General features: G+C 44.5%; 1 protein-coding gene across 1 annotated transcript; it reads left to right on the top strand.

Annotated features, from left to right (window-relative positions):
• The first annotated feature begins 8,707 nt into the window (after window positions 1-8,707).
• Window positions 8,708-18,502, top strand: LOC123170745 (circumsporozoite protein-like). Its single transcript, XM_044588523.1, has 3 exons — window positions 8,708-8,840; window positions 8,930-9,488; window positions 18,411-18,502. Exons 1-3 carry the CDS (start codon window positions 8,766-8,768, stop codon window positions 18,500-18,502), a joined length of 726 nt encoding a protein of 241 aa, XP_044444458.1. The 5' UTR covers window positions 8,708-8,765.
• The last annotated feature ends 883 nt before the right edge of the window (window positions 18,503-19,385 follow it).

Raw genomic sequence — 19,385 nt, forward strand, 5'->3', positions numbered from 1 at the left:
TTAAACCCCAAACCTCCCATACCTTTTGGTTGTGACATTGTTTTCCATGATACCCAATGAGGTTTTCGTTTGCCATCTTTCGCCCCCCACCAGAACTTTCTGATCAGCATGTTCAAGTGCTCGCATAAACCTCTAGGTAGTTTGAAATAAGACATGGAGAAGACCGGCACTGCCTGGGCGACAGGTTTGACAAGGACTTCTTTTCCAGCAGATGACAGGGCCTGTGCAATCCATCCCTGAATCTTACTCCATAGTCGATCTTTTAGGTATTTAAAAGCACCATTCTTGCTACCTCCAATGTCCGATGGCATCCCAAGGTACTTTTCGTTCAAAGTTTCGTTCTGGACATTAAGTCCGGTTTTTACTTCCTGTCTTGTACTTTCTGGCACCCCCTTGCTAAAGAAAATAGAAGATTTAGCCTGATTGATTCTCTGGCCTGAGGCCTGACAGTATTGATCCAAAACCAGGTTCACCTCGCTAGCTCCCTCACCGTTTGCCTTGAAAGACAGCAGGCTGTCATCAGCGAATAGCAAATGGTTGACCGGTGGCGCCGACGGTGCCACCTGTATACCTTGCAAGTTGGATGACTCTCTTCTAGATTTGAGTAGGCACGACAGGCCCTCTGCTGCTAACAAGAACAAGTAGGGAGATATTGGGTCCCCTTGTCTTAGTCCTCTTGATGGTATAAATTCTTCCAATCTCTTACCATTAAACATGACCGAGAATTTTACCGTGGTTACCAGGCTCATTTCGATGTCCACCCATCTGTTCGTGAAGCCAAGTTTGAGCATGATTGCTCGTAGGTAAGACCACTCCAGTCTACCATATGCCTTCATCATATCAAGCTTCAACGCACATGACTGATGCTTTTTCGCTTTGTTCCGCTTCATAAAGTGCACTCATATGCAGTTATGATGTTATCAGTGATTAACCTCCCAGGAACAAAGGCTGATTGCTCCTCTCATATTATATCCGGCAAAACTAACTTTAGCCGATTAGAAATCACCTTGGATGCTATCTTGTAAAGGACGTTGCATAAACTTATAGGGCGGAACTGAGTAAGGAGCGTGGGGTTTCTTACCTTCGGAATCAAAACAAGCACCGTCTCATTTATACTTTCGGCTGACTCCTGACCTTCAACAATTTTTATAACCACTTTTGTAACCTCTTCTTTGCAGATATCCCAGTGTTTTTGGAACACGTAGCCGTATGCAGCAGGCGCATGTGGCGGATCCGGAGAATCCCGAAGCGCGCCAGCGCGGACGTCGGCCGGCGCATCGACGCCGTAAATGGGCCGGCCCATAATTACGCAGGTACATGTACATTTGCTTTTCTTTTTGTATAGATATTTTGGAAAATATTATCAATATATATATTCTAAAATAATTAATACAATTCAAATTTTCAAAAAAATGATAAAGTAGTGTAACATTGATGTTATTATAATTTAATTAAAATGTTGAGAGCACAAACAAAATGACCCATCGAACAAATGTTAACGAGCTTTTAAAAAATATGCACCTGATGTATTTGAAAAATGGTATCTAATCTAAAAAAATTGTTTGTGTAATCATATGAATGTTTTATACCATTCAAAAACAATTTAGATTTTAAAAATATTCACGAGCCTCAAAAATATTTTGCCACATTATAAAAAAAATTATACAACATAAAAAATATATTTGCGTAGCTTTTCCAAAAATGTTTTGTATCATTCAAAAAAAATCCAATGCGTATTTCAAAACTATTTTATATATACTAGAATTTTTTTCAAAGAGATGTATTTGGAAAATGGTAAACTTTTATAAAAGTTTTCACATGCATAAAAAATGTACAATGTGTATGAAAAACTAGATATCAGGACATATGTTTGAAATAAATGTTAATAATGTATTTAAAAATGTTAAAAATGTATAAAAATGTTCCTCGTCCACAAAAAAATGTGGATGGAAATGTAGGCATGTGTTTTAAAAATAAAAGATAAAATGGAAATGGAGAAGAAATCAAAGGAATCCCGGTGAAAGCTGGAAATAACTAAGAAACCCACAAAAAAGAACATAAAAACAGAAAAGAAAAAGAAAAAACCAGAGAAAACACGAGAAAAGCAGAAGAGATTTGATGCAACCAGTGAAGACCGAAAAGGAAAAACACATAACAAGAAAAAATTGCACGCAGAGGCAGCTACAACACTGGGATGGCCCAGTAGCGTCACGCAAGAGGCGAGCCGGAGCTACGTCTCGCAATAAGCGAGACATAGCTCCCACAATCAGCACTTGAGAACTAGGTTGGGATCCCGCGGGTTGCACCGAGGTTTGCAAAACCAGCTATGAATGTCAAACCCATCCCAAGGCCTAGAAAACGATGAGCTTGTACTAAAAATATTAGAAAATTATTTAGACATAAGGTAATGAAGCATTACACGTAATGTTCTTGAAAGAAACACCCTCTCAAGTTTTTTTGGCGTTTCGGTTGAGCTTTGAGGGGGAAATCAAGGCCCAACCCTGGTGTGGACGCCGGTCTAGATGCTAGAGTTGCTCGATCAAGTCAGGTTTAGTAGTCACATACTCTATATGGAGAAGTAAGGAAGACATGAATGCACAGCGGGCTCCTACCTAGCCCAATAAATTAAGGTGAAGAACTACCATTTCCTCTTCTTTATTTCACACACTCCACTCTCGAAGATTATGGTATCTTTGAAAGAGTGGTTTTAGGGCTTGCATGCCACTTCCCCGTCGTCTTTAGAAGAGTGATATGACATATGAGTCACTACGCGAGGAACATATCACATAGCCCCCCACAAACATTATCTCCTCATCCATCGCATTAAGCCACCGGGCCTTGGTAGATTAATTTGGGCGCGGGGGGGGGGGGGGGGGGGGGGTAAGCAACCATAATATGGTACTCCATCGAGAGAATTACAATAAATAACATGTTTTTTATTGTTTTAAACGCCAAAGGCCATATATTAGAATCAAGCAACCCCCACAAGGTCATCCTTATGAAAAATAAATATTAGAAACTCCCACTTTCTTTTCGGGTTCGTCACCTGCTCAACTTGTTCAACTAATTTCCTTGGATATCTGCTTTTCGCTATAAAATTTGGGGCAAACTTGTTTTTCATTTGATATCAATGGTTTCATTGTATAATACTCCCTTTGTTCCACAATGTAATGCGAATAGATTTTTTTAAAAGTCTTTGCAAACTTTGACCAAGTTTATGGAGAAAACTATTTATAGTTGCAATACCAAATATATAAAATATGAAACTACATCTTATAGAATCTAATGATATATGTTTGGCATTCTAGATGTAAATATTTTTCTCCACAAACTTGATCAAAATTTCTAAGGTTTGTCATTTCAAAAAAATCTATATGCACTATATTACGGAACGGAGGGAGTACTTTGTAATACATTGTTCTGTGCAAAATCGAAGCAAACACCATCTTCCACTAGAAATATATTTTTCATTTGATTTAGCTCTGCAGATTTTAAGAAGTTCAGGGGGGCATAGTCTAGACTAAGTACTACAGAGGTTTGTTAAACATCCACAGGGATGAATGGATGATCATGGCCGTGGCTCGGACATAGAGAAGTTAATTGGTCGTTAGTTCCCATGGTAGTACGGTCTGATTCTCGCGACTGTCCAGTCCAGCTAGCTAGCTCAGCTACCTACCCGTTGGCCGGTTAGAGCATCTAATCCATCCCGGGAGAATATATATTTTTTTTTTTTTGCGGGGACCGGGAGAATATATTTGTGGTCGTTCAAACATGTATAACTGAAAATCCTATACAGTTGCAGGAACAAACTCCATAACCAATCGTTAATCATGCATGATGATCTCTAGCTACAGAATAATTGCAAGCGTTGGTTAGCACATACTGGGCCGTCATTAACTAGCTAGCTAGCTGACGCTGACGCGACAAATAATGTGCAACTAGATCTTGCTAGTTATGGCTAATACTGGCTTGGTTGGTATTATTATTATTATTAGCCCGATCGACAAGGGCATGTTGTTGGAATCATATTAATGCATGGTGTGCTACTAATGCAACGGCTGCCTAATTGTACTTTGTAACTAACTGGATCATCGATCAGGCCAGGGGCTCTCCCTCCTAACTGAGTATAATTAATCAGCTTGAGCCAGCTATCTGGCGAACCACTGAATCATTTGCGGCCGCACATGGCCTTTTGGTGGTGATGATTGTGTAGGCAGGCAGGCAGGATTAAACTCCAAAGAACTGCTGATCATGTACACAACACTGCATGCATTGCTCCGTACGTGCAAGTTGCCGGAACATGTCACACAGTGAGGCATCTGCAATGATACGTGCGACTTTGATTTGACCGCTGATTAGTTTGCAGTCGGTTCATTAGTAGAAAACAGGGCTTTGGTTCGGGCCTGGCCAGTCCATTAGTCCCGGTTCTTCACGAACCGAGACCCATGGGGCATTAGACCCGGTTCGTGAGCCCAGGGGGCCGGCGGGGGCCTCGTGGGTATTGGTCCCGGTTTGTCTGGATCTATTTGTTCCGGTTCTAGGCACGAACCGGGACCAATGGGCCGCGCACCTGGTCCACAGACATTGGTACCGATTCGTGCCTAGAACCGGTACAGAAAGGGGGGGTTTAGTTCCGGTTCCTGCCATGAACCAGGACAAATAAGTTGTCTATATATTTCCCATCGCCGCAGTAGAGCACTCCACAGTGCTCTGTTTTTTGCTGGCCGGCGAGGGGGAGGGCATTAGGTGCTCAAGCTCACCTCCTATGCACACGAGGTGTTCGATGAAATGCCTGAGCCACACTAGTTAAGCTTTCTCCTCTCGAAGCTCGACCTCGGAGCTCCATTTTTCCCGAGATTTGTTTAGGTTTAGCGGTCTATCACACCCCGTCCCCATTTTCACCGCCGTCGATCGCCCGCGCCGATCTCGTCGCCGGCACCACCGTGGTGAGCCTCTTGTTCTTATCATCTTTCTGATTTTCTTACTTTAGATAGATACTTGTCTGATTTTCTTACTTTAGATAGATACTTGTCTGATTTTCTTACTTTAGATAGATACTTGTCTGATTTTCTTACTTTTGACACACATAATTATATATAATGCACGCAGATGAACCGGCAATGGATGTACGGTGACAGACACACCTCCGAGTACATTAAGGGCGTGCATAATTTTCTCGATGTGGCTGAGGCAAACAAGCAGAATGGTTTTATGTGTTGTCCATGCCCTAAATGTGGGAATACGAAGTCTTACTCTGACCGGAAAATCCTTCACACCCACCTGCTTTACAAGGGTTTCATGCCACACTATAATGTTTGGACGAGGCACGGAGAAATAGGAGTTATGCTGGAAGACGGCGAAGAAGAAGAGAACGATGACAACTATGTGCACCCTGAATACGGTGATGCTGCAACGGGGGGAGCTGGTGAAGATCAAGAGGAACAAGACGATGTGCCCGATGATGCTGCTGAAGATCAAGAGGAACCAGACGATGTACCCGATGATGATGATCTCCGCCGGGTCATTGTCGATGCAAGGACGCAATGCGAAAGTCAAAAGGAGAAGCTGAAGTTCGATCGCATGTTAGAGGATCACAAAAAAGGGTTGTACCCCAATTGCAAAGATGGCAACACAAAGCTCGGTACTGTACTGGAATTGCTGCAGTGGAAGGCAGAGAATGCTGTGCCTGATAAAGGATTTGAGAAGCTACTGAAAATATTGAAGAAGAAGCTTCCAAAGGATAACGAATTGCCCGACAGTACGTACGCAGCAAAGAAGGTCGTATGCCCTCTAGGATTGGAGGTGCAGAAGATACATGCATGCCCTAATGACTACATCCTCTACCGTGGTGCATACGAGAATTTGAACGCATGCCCGGTATGCGGTGCATTGCGGTATAAGATCAGACGAGATGACCCTGGTGATGTTGACGGCGAGCCCCGCGGGAAGAGGGTTCCTGCGAAGGTGACTCAATAATATGCAGGGACGGATATTCTTGGTCTCAAGCACACTACACAGTTCTGCAGAACTCTACCTTGGTGACCCCGTATGTCGATGAACACAAGAACAGTCTGCGCTCCAAACACCGGAGCAGTGCGACGACTGGATTACATGTGAACACATCAGGACTTTCAGCAGTTGGTTGGAAACACGTCTCAGAGGTGACAACACTGTTTGTGATGAGCTGTACTCGTTGTCCAGGGGACCATCTTCGACTGTATTGACTTACAAAGGATACGAGATAAATGGGAATACATTTTACACGATCGCCCAAGATCAAAAGAGCACCAACCAAAACAGCGGTGTCCGCTTTGATGCAGCAACCGAGAGGGGAAAGGACACATATTATGGTTACATAGTGGACATATGGGAACTTGACTACGGACATGGTTTTAAGCTCCCTTTGTTTAAGTGCAAATGGGTCAATCAGTCAGGAGGCGGGGTACAGGTAGACCCACAGTACGGAATGACAACAGTGGATCTGAACAATCTTGGGTACACTGACAAACTGTTCGTCCTAGCCAATGATGTGGCACCGATTATCTATGTGAAGAACATGTCTACCAAACCGAGAAAAAGAAAAGATAAGGAAGCGAATACATCATACGATGAGCCAAAGCGCCACATAGTTCTTTCAGGAAAAAGGGACATCGTGGGAGTGGAGGGCAAGTCAGACATGTCCGAAGATTATGAAACGTTTCATGAAATTCCTCCCTTCAAAGTCAAGGCTGACCCAAGCATCCTGATAAATGATGAAAATTATCCATGGTTACGGCGCAATAACGAAAGGACACAAGCGAAGAAAAATAGAAGACTTTTCTCTCCACAACAATTATGATGATACCATGCCAACTTTCAACCTTTTCGTAGTTCATTTGAAATGCCTGTTGTAACAGACGAGTTTCCGTATGAAATCCTGATACTTCGAAAGAGATTGTCCGTTTTATACACGAAGTGCGTCCAGTTTTTGCCATAACCGTCTGAATTTTCTTGCACATGCTATGTGGATGAAATGATGATACCATGCCAACTTTCAACCTTTTCAGAGTTCATGTGAAATGCTTTTCAATTTTAGGGTCTTATAGCTCAAAATAATCAGTAAATGCATAAAAAATAATAAATGAAGTTAGAAAGGGTTGAAAATTGATGATGTGGCTTTAAATGGTGCATTTTGAACACACAAAAAGTTAGGAGTTCAAATAAGTTTTAAAAAATGAAATCCCTTTGTAACAGACGAGTTTCCGTATGAAATCCTGATACTTCGAAAGAGATTGTCCTTAAGGGATGTAGAGCAATCATTTTCCTGGATGGTTGTCACATTAAAACGAGATACAAGGGAACATTACTAACAGCCGTTGGAATCGATCCCAATGATTGTATCTTTCCAGTAGCATTTGGCCTATGTGAAGTGGAGTCAACCCATAGCTGGGAATGGTTCTTAGCATCCTTAAAGGATGACCTGAACATAATGAACACCTCACCATACACCATTATGAGTGACAAGCAGAAGGTTAGTACTAGATCATTCGATTTCTTCATTGCAACAACATAAGTGTGTGCTGTTTTGCACAGATTAATGTGTTCTGTTTTGCAGGGATTAATAAATGCAGTGAAAAAGGTTTTCCCTCATTCAGAACATAGAAACTGTGTTAGGCACATTTATCAAAATTTCCATAAAGTACACAAGGGAGAGCAGCTCAAGAATGATCTATGGTCTATAGCAAGGTCCACTAATGAAGCTGCATACACCAGGAACATGGATCTAATGAAAGAACACAGCTTGGGTGCCTACACCTGGGTTGAGAAATTGGAGCCAAGAACATGGATCAAAGCATTCTTTGACCCATTTTGCAAGTGTGACATATTACTAAATAATATGTCAGAAGTGTTCAATAGGTTACTCTCTTGTTACTTTTTCCTCTCTTGTTATTTTCTTGTCAACAACAAATCAAATGCCAACTGTGTGCTTACATATTTGGTACTATTTTGCAGTTACATTTTGGATGCGAGAGAAATGCCAATTAAGTCAATGTTGGACCAAATAATGTGGAAGCTAACAAACAGGATTGTTGGTAAGCAGAGAGAGGCAGAGAAATGGACATGCAGATTATGTCCCAAGATACAAAAGAAATTGGACAAGTATGTGGAGTGGGCAAAGAACTGCAGGGTGCAAGAGTATGGGCAAGGTGTTTTCAAGGTTTTCTCTTTGAACAACACATACATTGTTGACCTGAACATGCTTTCTTGTGAATGCAAAAGGTGGGAACTATCTGGCATACCTTGCCATCATGCAATTGCATGTTTTAGGCATGAGAGAATTGAGCCAGAGAGCATGGTCCATTCATGCTACACTGTTGAGGAATATAAGAAGTGTTATGGATTTAATATGATGCCAATGAGGGACCCACAGCAATGGGAAAAAATGCATGGCATTGCTGTTCACCCACCCCTGTACACAAAAGTAATAGGCAGGCCTAAGAAGAACAGGAAAAAAGATCCAGAAGAGAAGAAGGACAAGACTGGGGTGAAAAAATTGAGCAAACATGGTGTGACCATGCATTGTTCTGTTTGTGGAGCTGCTAACCATAACAAGAAGGGCCACCACAATCATGTTAATCAAACAACAACTGAGGAAACAACAATTGAAGAAGAATATGACGATCCAAGCATAATTGATGTACCATCCTTTGCTTATATATTTCCCCCTCTAATCTTCAAACTATACTTAAACATTGATACATTGGCTTCACCTGTTGCAGAACATCATGCCACACAGAGTCTACCCTCAGCTCGATCCAACACAAACCCCTGACTCAATGGTTTACAAGATGCAAGAAATGGTAATATATTCAGTGACAAAATTATGCAGATGTAATTACCATTTAAGTGCTTACATACCCACCTTTTTATATTGTACTTCTGTGAGCAGGAGAAGTTTACATATCCAGCACCTAGGGAATTTGCCCCCCTACCTGAGTCTAGCTTCATTGCCAATGCCAGAGACTCAATTCCTATGGTTAGAGTTACAACAGCCATGTCAAGAGGCAGGGTGAGAAAGACTGCCAATGAGAAAGTTGCAAGGCCAAGAAAAAAGCAGGCAAGGGAAGGCAATATTGCAATGGGAAGCAATGTTGCAACAACTGGAAGCAATGCTCCAACAAGTGGGTCCAATGCAAGAGGAGGTGGCAATGCAAGAGGAGGGGCCAATGCAAGAGGAGGTGGCAATGCAAGAGGAGGGGCCAATGCAAGAGGAGGTGGCAATGCAAGAGGAGGGGCCAATGCAAGAGGAGGTGGCAATGCAAGAGGAGGGGCCAATGCAAGAGGAGGTGGCAATGCAAGAGGAGGTGCCAATGCAAGAGGAGGGGCCAATGAAAGAGGAGGGGCCAATGAAAGAGGAGAGGCCAATGCAAGAGGAGGTGGCAATGCAAGAGGAGGGGCCAATGCAAGAGGAGGTGGCAATGCAAGAGGAGCAAGAGCTGCTGCTCCAGGTTTCTACAACTTGCTATTTGGACCCGATGGATCCACAATACATGAACCGCCACTTGTCATGCAGGGTGTGTTGGAAATATGCCCTAGAGGCAATAATAAATGGTTATTATCATATTTCTTTGTTCATGGTAATTGTCTATTATTCATGCTTTAATTGTGTTATCCGGAAATCGTAATACATGTGTGAATACATAGACCACAACGTGTCCCTAGTAAGCCTCTAGTTGACTAGCTCGTTGATCAACAGATAGTCATGGTTTCCTGACTATGGACATTGGATGTCATTGATAACGGGATCACATCATTAGGAGAATGATGTGATGGACAAGACCCAATACTAAGCATAGCATAAAAGATCATGTAGTTTCGTTTGCTAGAGCTTTTCCAATGTCAAGTATCTTTTCCTTAGACCATGAGATCGTGTAACTCCCGGATACCGTAGGAGTGCTTTTGGTGTGCCAAACGTCACAACATAACTGGGTGATTATAAAGGTGCACTACGGGTATCTCCGAAAGTGTCTGTTGGGTTGGCACGGATCGAGACTGGGATTTGTCACTCCGTATGACGGAGAGGTATCTCTGGGCCCACTCGGTAATGCATCATCATAATGAGCTCAATGTGACTAAGGCGTTAGTCACGGGATCATGCATTGCAGTACGAGTAAAGAGACTTGCCGGTAACGAGATTGAACAAGGTATTGGGATACCGACGATCGAATCTCGGGCAAGTAACATACCGATTGACAAAGGGAATTGCATACGGGATTGACTGAATCCTCGACATCGTGGTTCATCCGATGAGATCATCGTGGAACATGTGGGAGCCAACATGGGTATCCAGATCCCGCTGTTGGTTATTGACCGGAGAGGCGTCTCGGTCATGTCTGCATGTCTCCCGAACCCGTAGGGTCTACACACTTAAGGTTCGGTGACGCTAGGGTTGTAGAGATATGTGTATGCGGAAACCCGAAAGTTGTTCTGAGTCCCGTATGAGATCCCGGACGTCACGAGGAGTTCCGGAATGGTCCGGAGGTGAAGAATTATATATAGGAAGTCCAGTTTCGGCCACCGGGAAAGTTTCGGGGGTTACCGGTATTGTACCGGGACCACCGGAAGGGTCCCGGGGGTCCACCGGGTGGGGCCACCTATCCCGGAGGGCCCCGTGGGCTGAAAGTGGAAGGGAACCAGCCCTTAGTGGGCTGGGGCGCCCCCCTTGGGCCTTCCCCTGCGCCTAGGGTTGGAAACCCTAGGGGTGGGGGGCGCCCCCCTTTGGCTTGTGGGGGAAGCCACCCCCTTCCCCCCTTTGGCCGCCGCCCCCCCTTGAGATCCCATCTCCAGGGCCGGCGCCCCCCCAGGGGGCCTATATAAAGGGGGGGAGGGAGGGCAGCAACTGGACAGCCTTGGGCGCCTCCCTCCTCCCCTGCAACACCTCTCCCTCTCGCAGAAGCTCGGCGAAGCCCTGCCGAGACCCGCTACATCCACCACCACACCGTCGTGCTGCTGGATCTCCATCAACCTCTCCTTCCCCCTTGCTGGATCAAGAAGGAGGAGACGTCGCTGCACCGTACGTGTGTTGAACGCGGAGGTGCCGTCCGTTCGGCACTCGGTCATCGGTGATTTGAATCATGGCGAGTACGACTCCGTCATCCATGTTCATTGGAACGCTTCCGCTCGCGATCTACAAGGGTACGTAGATGCACTCCTTTCCTCTCGTTGCTAGTATACTCCATAGATGCATCTTGGTGAGCGTAGGAAAATTTTAAAATTATGCTACGATTCCCAACAGTGGCATCATGAGCCAGGTTTATGCGTAGTTACTATCCACGAGTAGAACACAAAGCAGTTGTGGGCGTTGAGTTTGCCAATTCTTCTTGCCACTACTAGTCTTATCTTGTTTCGGCGCATTGTGGGATGAAGCGGCCCGGACCGACCTTACACGTACGCTTACGTGAGACTGGTTCCACCGACTGACATGCACTAGTTGCATAAGGTGGCTAGCGGGCGTCTGTCTCTCCTACTTTAGTCAGAACGGATTCGATGAAATGGGTCCTTATGAAGGGTAAATAGAAATTGGCAAATCACGTTGTGGTCATACGTAGGTAAGAAACGTTCTTGCTAGAAACCTACAAACCACGTAAAAACTTGCAACAACAATTAGAGGACATCTAACTTGTTTTTGCAGCATGTGTTATGTGATGTGATATGGCCAGAAGATGTGATGAATGATATATGTGATGTATGAGATTGATCATATTCTTGTAATAGGAATCACGACTTGCATGTCGATGAGTATGACAACCGGCAGGAGCCATAGGAGTTGTCTTTATTATTTTGTATGACCTGCGTGTCATTGAATAACGCCATGTAAATTACTTTACTTTGTTGCTAAACGCGTTAGCCATAGAAGTAGAAGTAATCGTTGGCGTGACGACTTCATGAAGACACAATGATGGAGATCATGATGATGGAGATCATGGTGTCATGCCGGTGACGAAGATGATCATGGTGCCCCGAAGATGGAGATCAAAGGAGCATAATGATATTGGCCATATCATGTCACTATTTGATTGCATGTGATATTTATCATGTTTTTGCATCTTATTTGCTTAGCACGACGGTAGTAAGTAAGATGATCCCTTATAATAATTTCAAGAAAGTGTTCACCCTAACTGTGCACCGTTGCGAAGGTTCGTTGTTTCGAAGCACCACGTGATGATCGGGTGTGATAGATTCTAACGTTCGAATACAACGGGTGTTGACGAGCCTAGCATGTACAGACATGGCCTCGGAACACACGCAATACACTTAGGTTGACTTGACGAGCCTAGCATGTACAGACATGGCCTCGGAACACGGAGGACCGAAAGGTCGAGCATGAGTCGTATAGAAGATACGATCAACATGGAGATGTTCACCGATCTTGACTAGTCCGTCTCACGTGATGATCGGACACGGCCTAGTTAAACTCGGATCATGTTTTCACTTAGATGACTAGAGGGATGTCTATCTGAGTGGGAGTTCATTAAATAATTTGATTAGATGAACTTAATTATCATGAACTTAGTCTAAAATCTTTACACTATGTCTTGTAGATCAAATGGCCAACGTTGTCCTCAATTTCAACGCGTTCCTAGAGAAAACCAAGCTGAAAGATGATGGCAGCAACTATACGGACTGGGTCCGGAACCTGAGGCTCATCCTCATAGTAGCCAAGAAAGATTATGTCTTAGAAGCACCGCTAGGTGAAGCACCAATCCCAGAGAACCAAGACGTTATGAACGCTTGGCAAACACGTGCTGATGATTACTCCCTCGCTCAGTGCGGCATGCTTTACAGCTTAGAACCGGGTCTCCAAAAGCGTTTTGAGAAACATGGAGCATATGAGATGTTCGAGGAGCTGAAAATGGTTTTCCAAGGTCATGCCCGGGTCGAGAGATATGATGTCTCCGACAAGTTCTTCAGCTGTAAAATGGAGGAGAACAGTTCTGTTAGTGAGCACATACTCAGAATGTCTGGGTTGCACAACCGCTTGACTCAGCTGGGAGTTAATCTCCTGAATGACGCGGTCATTGACAGAATCCTCCAGTCGCTTCCACCAAGCTACAAGAGCTTTGTGATGAACTTCAATATGCAGGGGATGGAAAAGACCATTCCTAGGTATATTCAATGCTGAAATCAGCGGAGGTGGAGATCAAAAAGGAACATCAAGTGTTGATGGTGAATAAAACCACTAAGTTCAAGAAGGGCAAGGGTAAGAAGAACTTCAAGAAGGACGTCAAGGGAGTTGCCGCGCCCGGTAAGCCAGTTACTGGGAAGAAGTCGAAGAATGGACCCAAGCCTGAAACTGAGTGCTTTTATTGTAAGGGAAGTGGTCACTGGAAGCGGAACTGCCCCAAATACTTAGCGGATAAGAAGGCCGGCAACACCAAACGTATATGTGATATACATGTAATTGATGTGTACCTTACCAGTACTCGTAGTAGCTCCTGGGTATTTGATACCAGTGCGGTTGCTCATATTTGTAACTCAAAACAGGAACTACGGAATAAACGGAGACTGGCGAAGGACGAGGTGACGATGCGCGTCGGGAATGGTTCCAAGGTCGATGTGATCGCCGTCGGCACGTTACCTCTGCATCTACCTACGGGATTAGTTTTAAACCTCAATAATTGTTATTTAGTGCCAGCTTTGAGCATGAACATTGTATCTGGATCTCGTTTAATTCGAGATGGCTACTCATTTAAATCCGAGAATAATGGTTGTTCTATTTATATGAGAGATATGTTTTATGGTCATGCCCCGCTGGTTAATGGTTTATTCTTGATGAATCTCGAACGTGATGTTACACATATTCATAGCGTGAATACCAAAAGATGTAAAGTTGATAACGATAGTTGGTCACATTGGTGTCAAGCGCATGAAGAAGCTCCATGCAGATGGACTTTTGGAGTCTCTTAATTACGAATCATTTGACACGTGCGAACCATGCCTCATGGGTAAGATGACCAAGACTCCGTTCTCCGGAACAATGGAGCTTATTGGAAATCATACATACCGATGTGTGCGGTCCAATGAGTGTTGAGGCTCGCGGAGGATATCGTTATGTTCTCACTCTCACTGATGACTTAAGTAGATATGGGTATGTCTGCCTAATGAAACACAAGTCTGAAACCTTTGAAAAGTTCAAGGAATTTCAGAGTGAGGTTGAGAATCAACGTGACAGGAAAATAAAGTTCTTACGATCAGATCGTGGTGGAGAATATTTAAGTCACGAATTTGGTACACACTTAAGGAAATGTGGAATAGTTTCACAACTCACGCCGCCTGGAACACCTCAGAGAAATGGTGTGTCCGAACGTCGTAATTGCACTCTATTGGATATGGTGCGATCTATGATGTCTCTTACCGATTTACCGCTCTCATTTTGGGGCTATGCTTTAGAGACTGCCGCATTCACTTTAAATAGGGCTCCGTCGAAATCCGCTGAGACAACACCGTATGAATTATGGTTTGGGAAGAAACCTAAGCTGTCGTTTCTAAAAGTTTGGGGATGCGATGCTTATGTCAAGAAACTTCAACCTGAAAAGCTCGAACCCAAGTCGGAGAAATGCGTCTTCATAGGATACCCTAAGGAAACTATTGGGTATACCTTCTACCTCAGATCCGAAGGCAAGATCTTCGTTGCCAAGAACGGGTCCTTTCTGGAGAAAGAGTTTCTCTCGAAAGAATTGAGTGGGAGGAAAGTGGAACTTGATGAGGTGATAGTCACCCTTTCCGAACCGGAAAGTAGCGCAGCGCGGGAAGATGTTCCTGTGGTGCCTACACCGACTGGAGAGGAAGTTAATGATGATGATCATGAAGCTTCGGACCAAGTTACTACTGAACCTCGTAGGTCCACAAGGACACGTTCCGCACCAGAGTGGTACGGCAACCCTGTCCTAGAAATCATGTTGTTAGACAACGGTGAACCTTCGAACTATGAAGAAGCGATGGCGGGCCCGGATTTCGACAAATGGCTAGAAGCCATGAAATCCGAGATAGGATCCATGTATGAAAACGAAGTATGGACTTTGACTGACTTGCCCGATGATCGGCGAGCCATAGAAAACAAATGGATCTTTAAGAAGAAGACGGACGCGGATGGTAATGTGACCATCTATAAGGCTCGACTTGTCGCTAAGGGTTATCGACAAGTTCAAGGGGTTGACTACGATGAGACTTTCTCACCCGTAGCGAAGCTGAAGTCTGTCCGAATCATGTTAGCAATTGCCGCATACTATGATTATGAGATATGGCAGATGGACGTCAAAACGGCATTCCTTAACGGCTTCCTTAAGGAAGAGTTGTATATGATGCAGCCAGAAGGTTTTGTCGATCCTAAGAATGCTAACAAAGTATGCAAGCTCCAGCGCTCAATCTATGGGCTGGTGCAAGCATCTCGGAGTTGGAACATTCGCTTTGATGAGATGATCAAAGCGTTTGGGTTTACACAGATTTATGGAGAAGCCTGTGTTTACAAGAAAGTGAGTGGGAGCTCTGTAGCATTTCTCTTATTATATGTGGATGACATATTGTTGATGGGAAATGATGTAGAATTCTTGGAAAGTATAAAGGCCTATTTGAATAAGTGTTTTTCAATGAAGGACCTTGGAGAAGCTGCTTATATATTAGGCATCAAGATCTATAGAGATAGATCAAGACGCCTCATTGGTCTTTCACAGAGTACATACCTTGACAAGATATTGAAGAAGTTCAATATGGATCAGTCCAAGAAGGGGTTCTTGCCTGTATTGCAAGGTGTGCAATTGAGCACGGCTCAATGCCCGACCACAACAGAAGATAGAGAAAAGATGAGTGTCATCCCCTATGCCTCAGCCATAGGGTCTATTATGTATGCCATGCTGTGTACCAGACCTGATGTAAACCTTGCCGTAAGTTTGGTAGGAAGGTACCAAAGTAATCCCGGCATGGAACACTGGACAGCGGTCAAGAATATCCTGAAGTACCTGAAAAGGACTAAGGATATGTTTCTCGTTTATGGAGGTGACGAAGAGCTCGTCGTAAAGGGTTACGTCGACGCTAGCTTCGACACAGATCCGGATGACTCAAAGTCACAAACCGGATACGTGTATATTTTGAATGGAGGAGCAGTAAGCTGGTGCAGTTGCAAGCAAAGCGTCGTGGCGGGATCTACATGTGAAGCGGAGTACATGGCAGCCTCGGAGGCAGCACAGGAAGCAGTCTGGATGAAGGAGTTCATTACCGACCTGGGGGTGATTCCCAATGCGTCGGGCCCGATGACTCTCTTCTGTGACAACACTGGAGCTATTGCACTTGCGAAGGAGCCCAGGTTTCACAGGAAGACCAGGCATATCAAGCGTCGCTTCAACTCCATTCGTGAAAGTGTTCAAAATGGAGACATAGATATTTGTAAAGTACATACGGACCTGAATATAGCAGATCCGTTGACTAAACCTCTCCCAGAGCAAAACATGATCAACACCAGGACGCAATGGGTGTTCGATTCATCACAATGTAACTAGATTATTGACTCTAGTGCAAGTGGGAGACTGTTGGAAATACGCCCTAGAGGCAATAATAAATGGTTATTATCATATTTCTTTGTTCATGGTAATTGTCTATTATTCATGCTTTAATTGTGTTATCCGAAAATCATAATACATGTGTGAATACATAGACCACAACGTGTCCCTAGTAAGCCTCTAGTTGACTAGCTCGTTGATCAACAGATAGTCATGGTTTCCTGACTATGGACATTGGATGTCATTGATAACGGGATCACATCATTAGGAGAATGATGTGATGGACAAGACCCAATACTAAGCATAGCATAAAAGATCATGTAGTTTCGTTTGCTAAAGCTTTTCCAATGTCAAGTATCTTTTCCTTAGACCATGAGATCGTGTAACTCCCGGATACCGTAGGAGTGCTTTGGGTGTGCCAAACGTCACAACATAACTGGGTGATTATAAAGGTGCACTACGGGTATCTCCGAAAGTGTCTGTTGGGTTGGCACGGATCGAGACTGGGATTTGTCACTCCGTATGACGGAGAGGTATCTCTGGGCCCACTCGGTAATGCATCATCATAATGAGCTCAATGTGACTAAGGCGTTAGTCACGGGATCATGCATTGCAGTACGAGTAAAGAGACTTGCCAGTAACGATATTGAACAAGGTATTGGGATACCGACGATCGAATCTCGGGCAAGTAACATACCGATTGACAAAGGGAATTGCATACGGGATTGACTGAATCCTCGACATCGTGGTTCATCCGATGAGATCATCGTGGAAAATGTGGGAGCCAACATGGGTATCCAGATCCCGCTGTTGGTTATTGACCGGAGAGGCGTCTCGGTCATGTCTGCATGTCTCCCGAACCCGTAGGGTCTACACACTTAAGGTTCGGTGACGCTAGGGTTGTAGAGATATGTGTATGCGGAAACCCGAAAGTTGTTCGGAGTCCCGGATGAGATCCCGGACGTCATGAGGAGTTCCGGAATGGTCCGGAGGTGAAGAATTATATATAGGAAGTCCAGTTTCGGCCATCGGGAAAGTTTCGGGGGTTACCGGTATTGTACCGGGACCACCGGAAGGGTCCCGGGGGTCCACCGGGTGGGGCCACCTATCCCGGAGGGCCCCGTGGGCTGAAAGTGGAAGGGAACCAGCCCTTAGTGGGCTGGGGCGCCCCCCTTGGGCCTTCCCCTGCGCCTAGGGTTGGAAACCCTAGGGGTGGGGGCGCCCCCCTTTGGCTTGTGGGGGAAGCCACCCCCTTCCCCCCTTTGGCCGCCCCCCCCCCCCTTGAGATCCCATCTCCAGGGCCGGCGCCCCCCCCAGGGGGCCTATATAAAGGGGGGAGGGAGGGCAGCAACTGGACAGCCTTGAGCGCCTCCCTCCTCCCCTGCAACACCTCTCCCTCTCGCAGAAGCTCGGCGAAGCCCTGCCGAGACCCGCTACATCCACCACCACGCCGTCGTGCTGCTGGATCTCCATCAACCTCTCCTTCCCCCCTTGCTGGATCAAGAAGGAGGAGACGTCGCTGCACCGTACGTGTGTTGAACGCGGAGGTGCCGTCCGTTCGGCACTCGGTCATCGGTGATTTGAATCACGGCGAGTACGACTCCGTCATCCACGTTCATTGGAACGCTTCCGCTCGCGATCTACAAGGGTACGTAGATGCACTCCTTTCCCTTCGTTTCTAGTATACTCCATAGATGCATCTTGGTGAGCATAGGAAAATTTTAAAATTATGCTACAATTCCCAACAGGGTGAGGAGGAGGTCATTTTTAGCCAAAATGCACCAGGAGCTAGCCAGGATCCTTATCTCTATGATGAAGGTTGGCCTGATGATCTGCATGACTTTTTGTCTTTGTAGTTTACATTACATGCATCTTTAGGTAAATGTCTGATGGAGTTCATGAATGAACTTGTTGGTTTGGTGATGGAGTTCATGAATGAACTTGTGGTCTCTAGTTCAGTACTTATTTAGAAGACAATGTGATAACAGTTATGTCACTTTTGGTTTGGTTCGTACGACTAAGAAACTACTTATGTTAGTGCCAAATATGTCATTTCAATTATGGTATGTTCCTGTTCACTTAAGGTCAATTTGTCCGTGCTAGATCCTTGTTGCATGTCTGCTATATTACAAATCTTGGCCAAAAGCTTAATAAAACAACAGAAATGCTGTCCAATTTGGTCAAAAGAGTTGCTGGGATTTTTTGCCAAAACGGATTTATAAAACAGCAGAAATCCTGTCCAATTTGGTCAAAATAGTTTCTGGGATTTTTGTCAAAAATGATTTATAAAACAACAGAAATTTGGTCAAAATAATCAATTGACTGAATTTCCCATCAAATCTACACACTGCCAATGCAACTGAAATCATCACTTTACTGAAAAATAGAGTGACAACACATAATTCAGATTACATTCAACATCATCCAACCTCTACTTCACAGCTTATGCAAAGACAATGGCGCACAAGCCTACACATATGGCTATTGCAAACACTAGCATCCTATCTCTACAGATCAATTTCTCCTTGTTGATCCTTGCAATCATCTTCTTTTCCATCTTATGCTTCTCCATCTCAGCCTGCTTTTCTGCATCTTATCCTTCAACCTTTTTTTCTGCAGCACCTTGTTCTTCCTATCCAGCTCAAAAATAACACTCCTCAAATCCTGCACAAGTCATGCACACATCAATACACTTATGCACTGCCAGATTCAGTTTTAGTTGTGTTTACTGCTACTTTACCTCATTCTTCCATCCCAACAACCTACTGCCTTTGTTGCTGCCTCGGTTTGCAACAACATGAGCCGGATCCGGTGAACATTCCGCCAGCTCCTCCTCCTAAAGATCAATTATTT

This window comes from Triticum aestivum, chromosome 7D (assembly GCF_018294505.1).
Source record: "Triticum aestivum cultivar Chinese Spring chromosome 7D, IWGSC CS RefSeq v2.1, whole genome shotgun sequence".
Taxonomy (NCBI): domain Eukaryota; kingdom Viridiplantae; phylum Streptophyta; class Magnoliopsida; order Poales; family Poaceae; genus Triticum; species Triticum aestivum.

What these genes read in the sequence shown, in the direction of transcription:
- LOC123170745 (XM_044588523.1), top strand. Translation starts at nt 8,766, where the DNA reads ATGCCACACAGAGTCTACCCTCAGCTCGATCCAACACAAACCCCTGAC. An exon ending in TTTACAAGATGCAAGAAATG is followed by an intron (nt 8,841 to 8,929) that starts GTAATATATTCA and finishes TTCTGTGAGCAG; the next exon opens with GAGAAGTTTACATATCCAGC. An exon ending in AGCAAGAGCTGCTGCTCCAG is followed by an intron (nt 9,489 to 18,410) that starts GTTTCTACAACT and finishes ATGCATCTTTAG; the next exon opens with GTAAATGTCTGATGGAGTTC.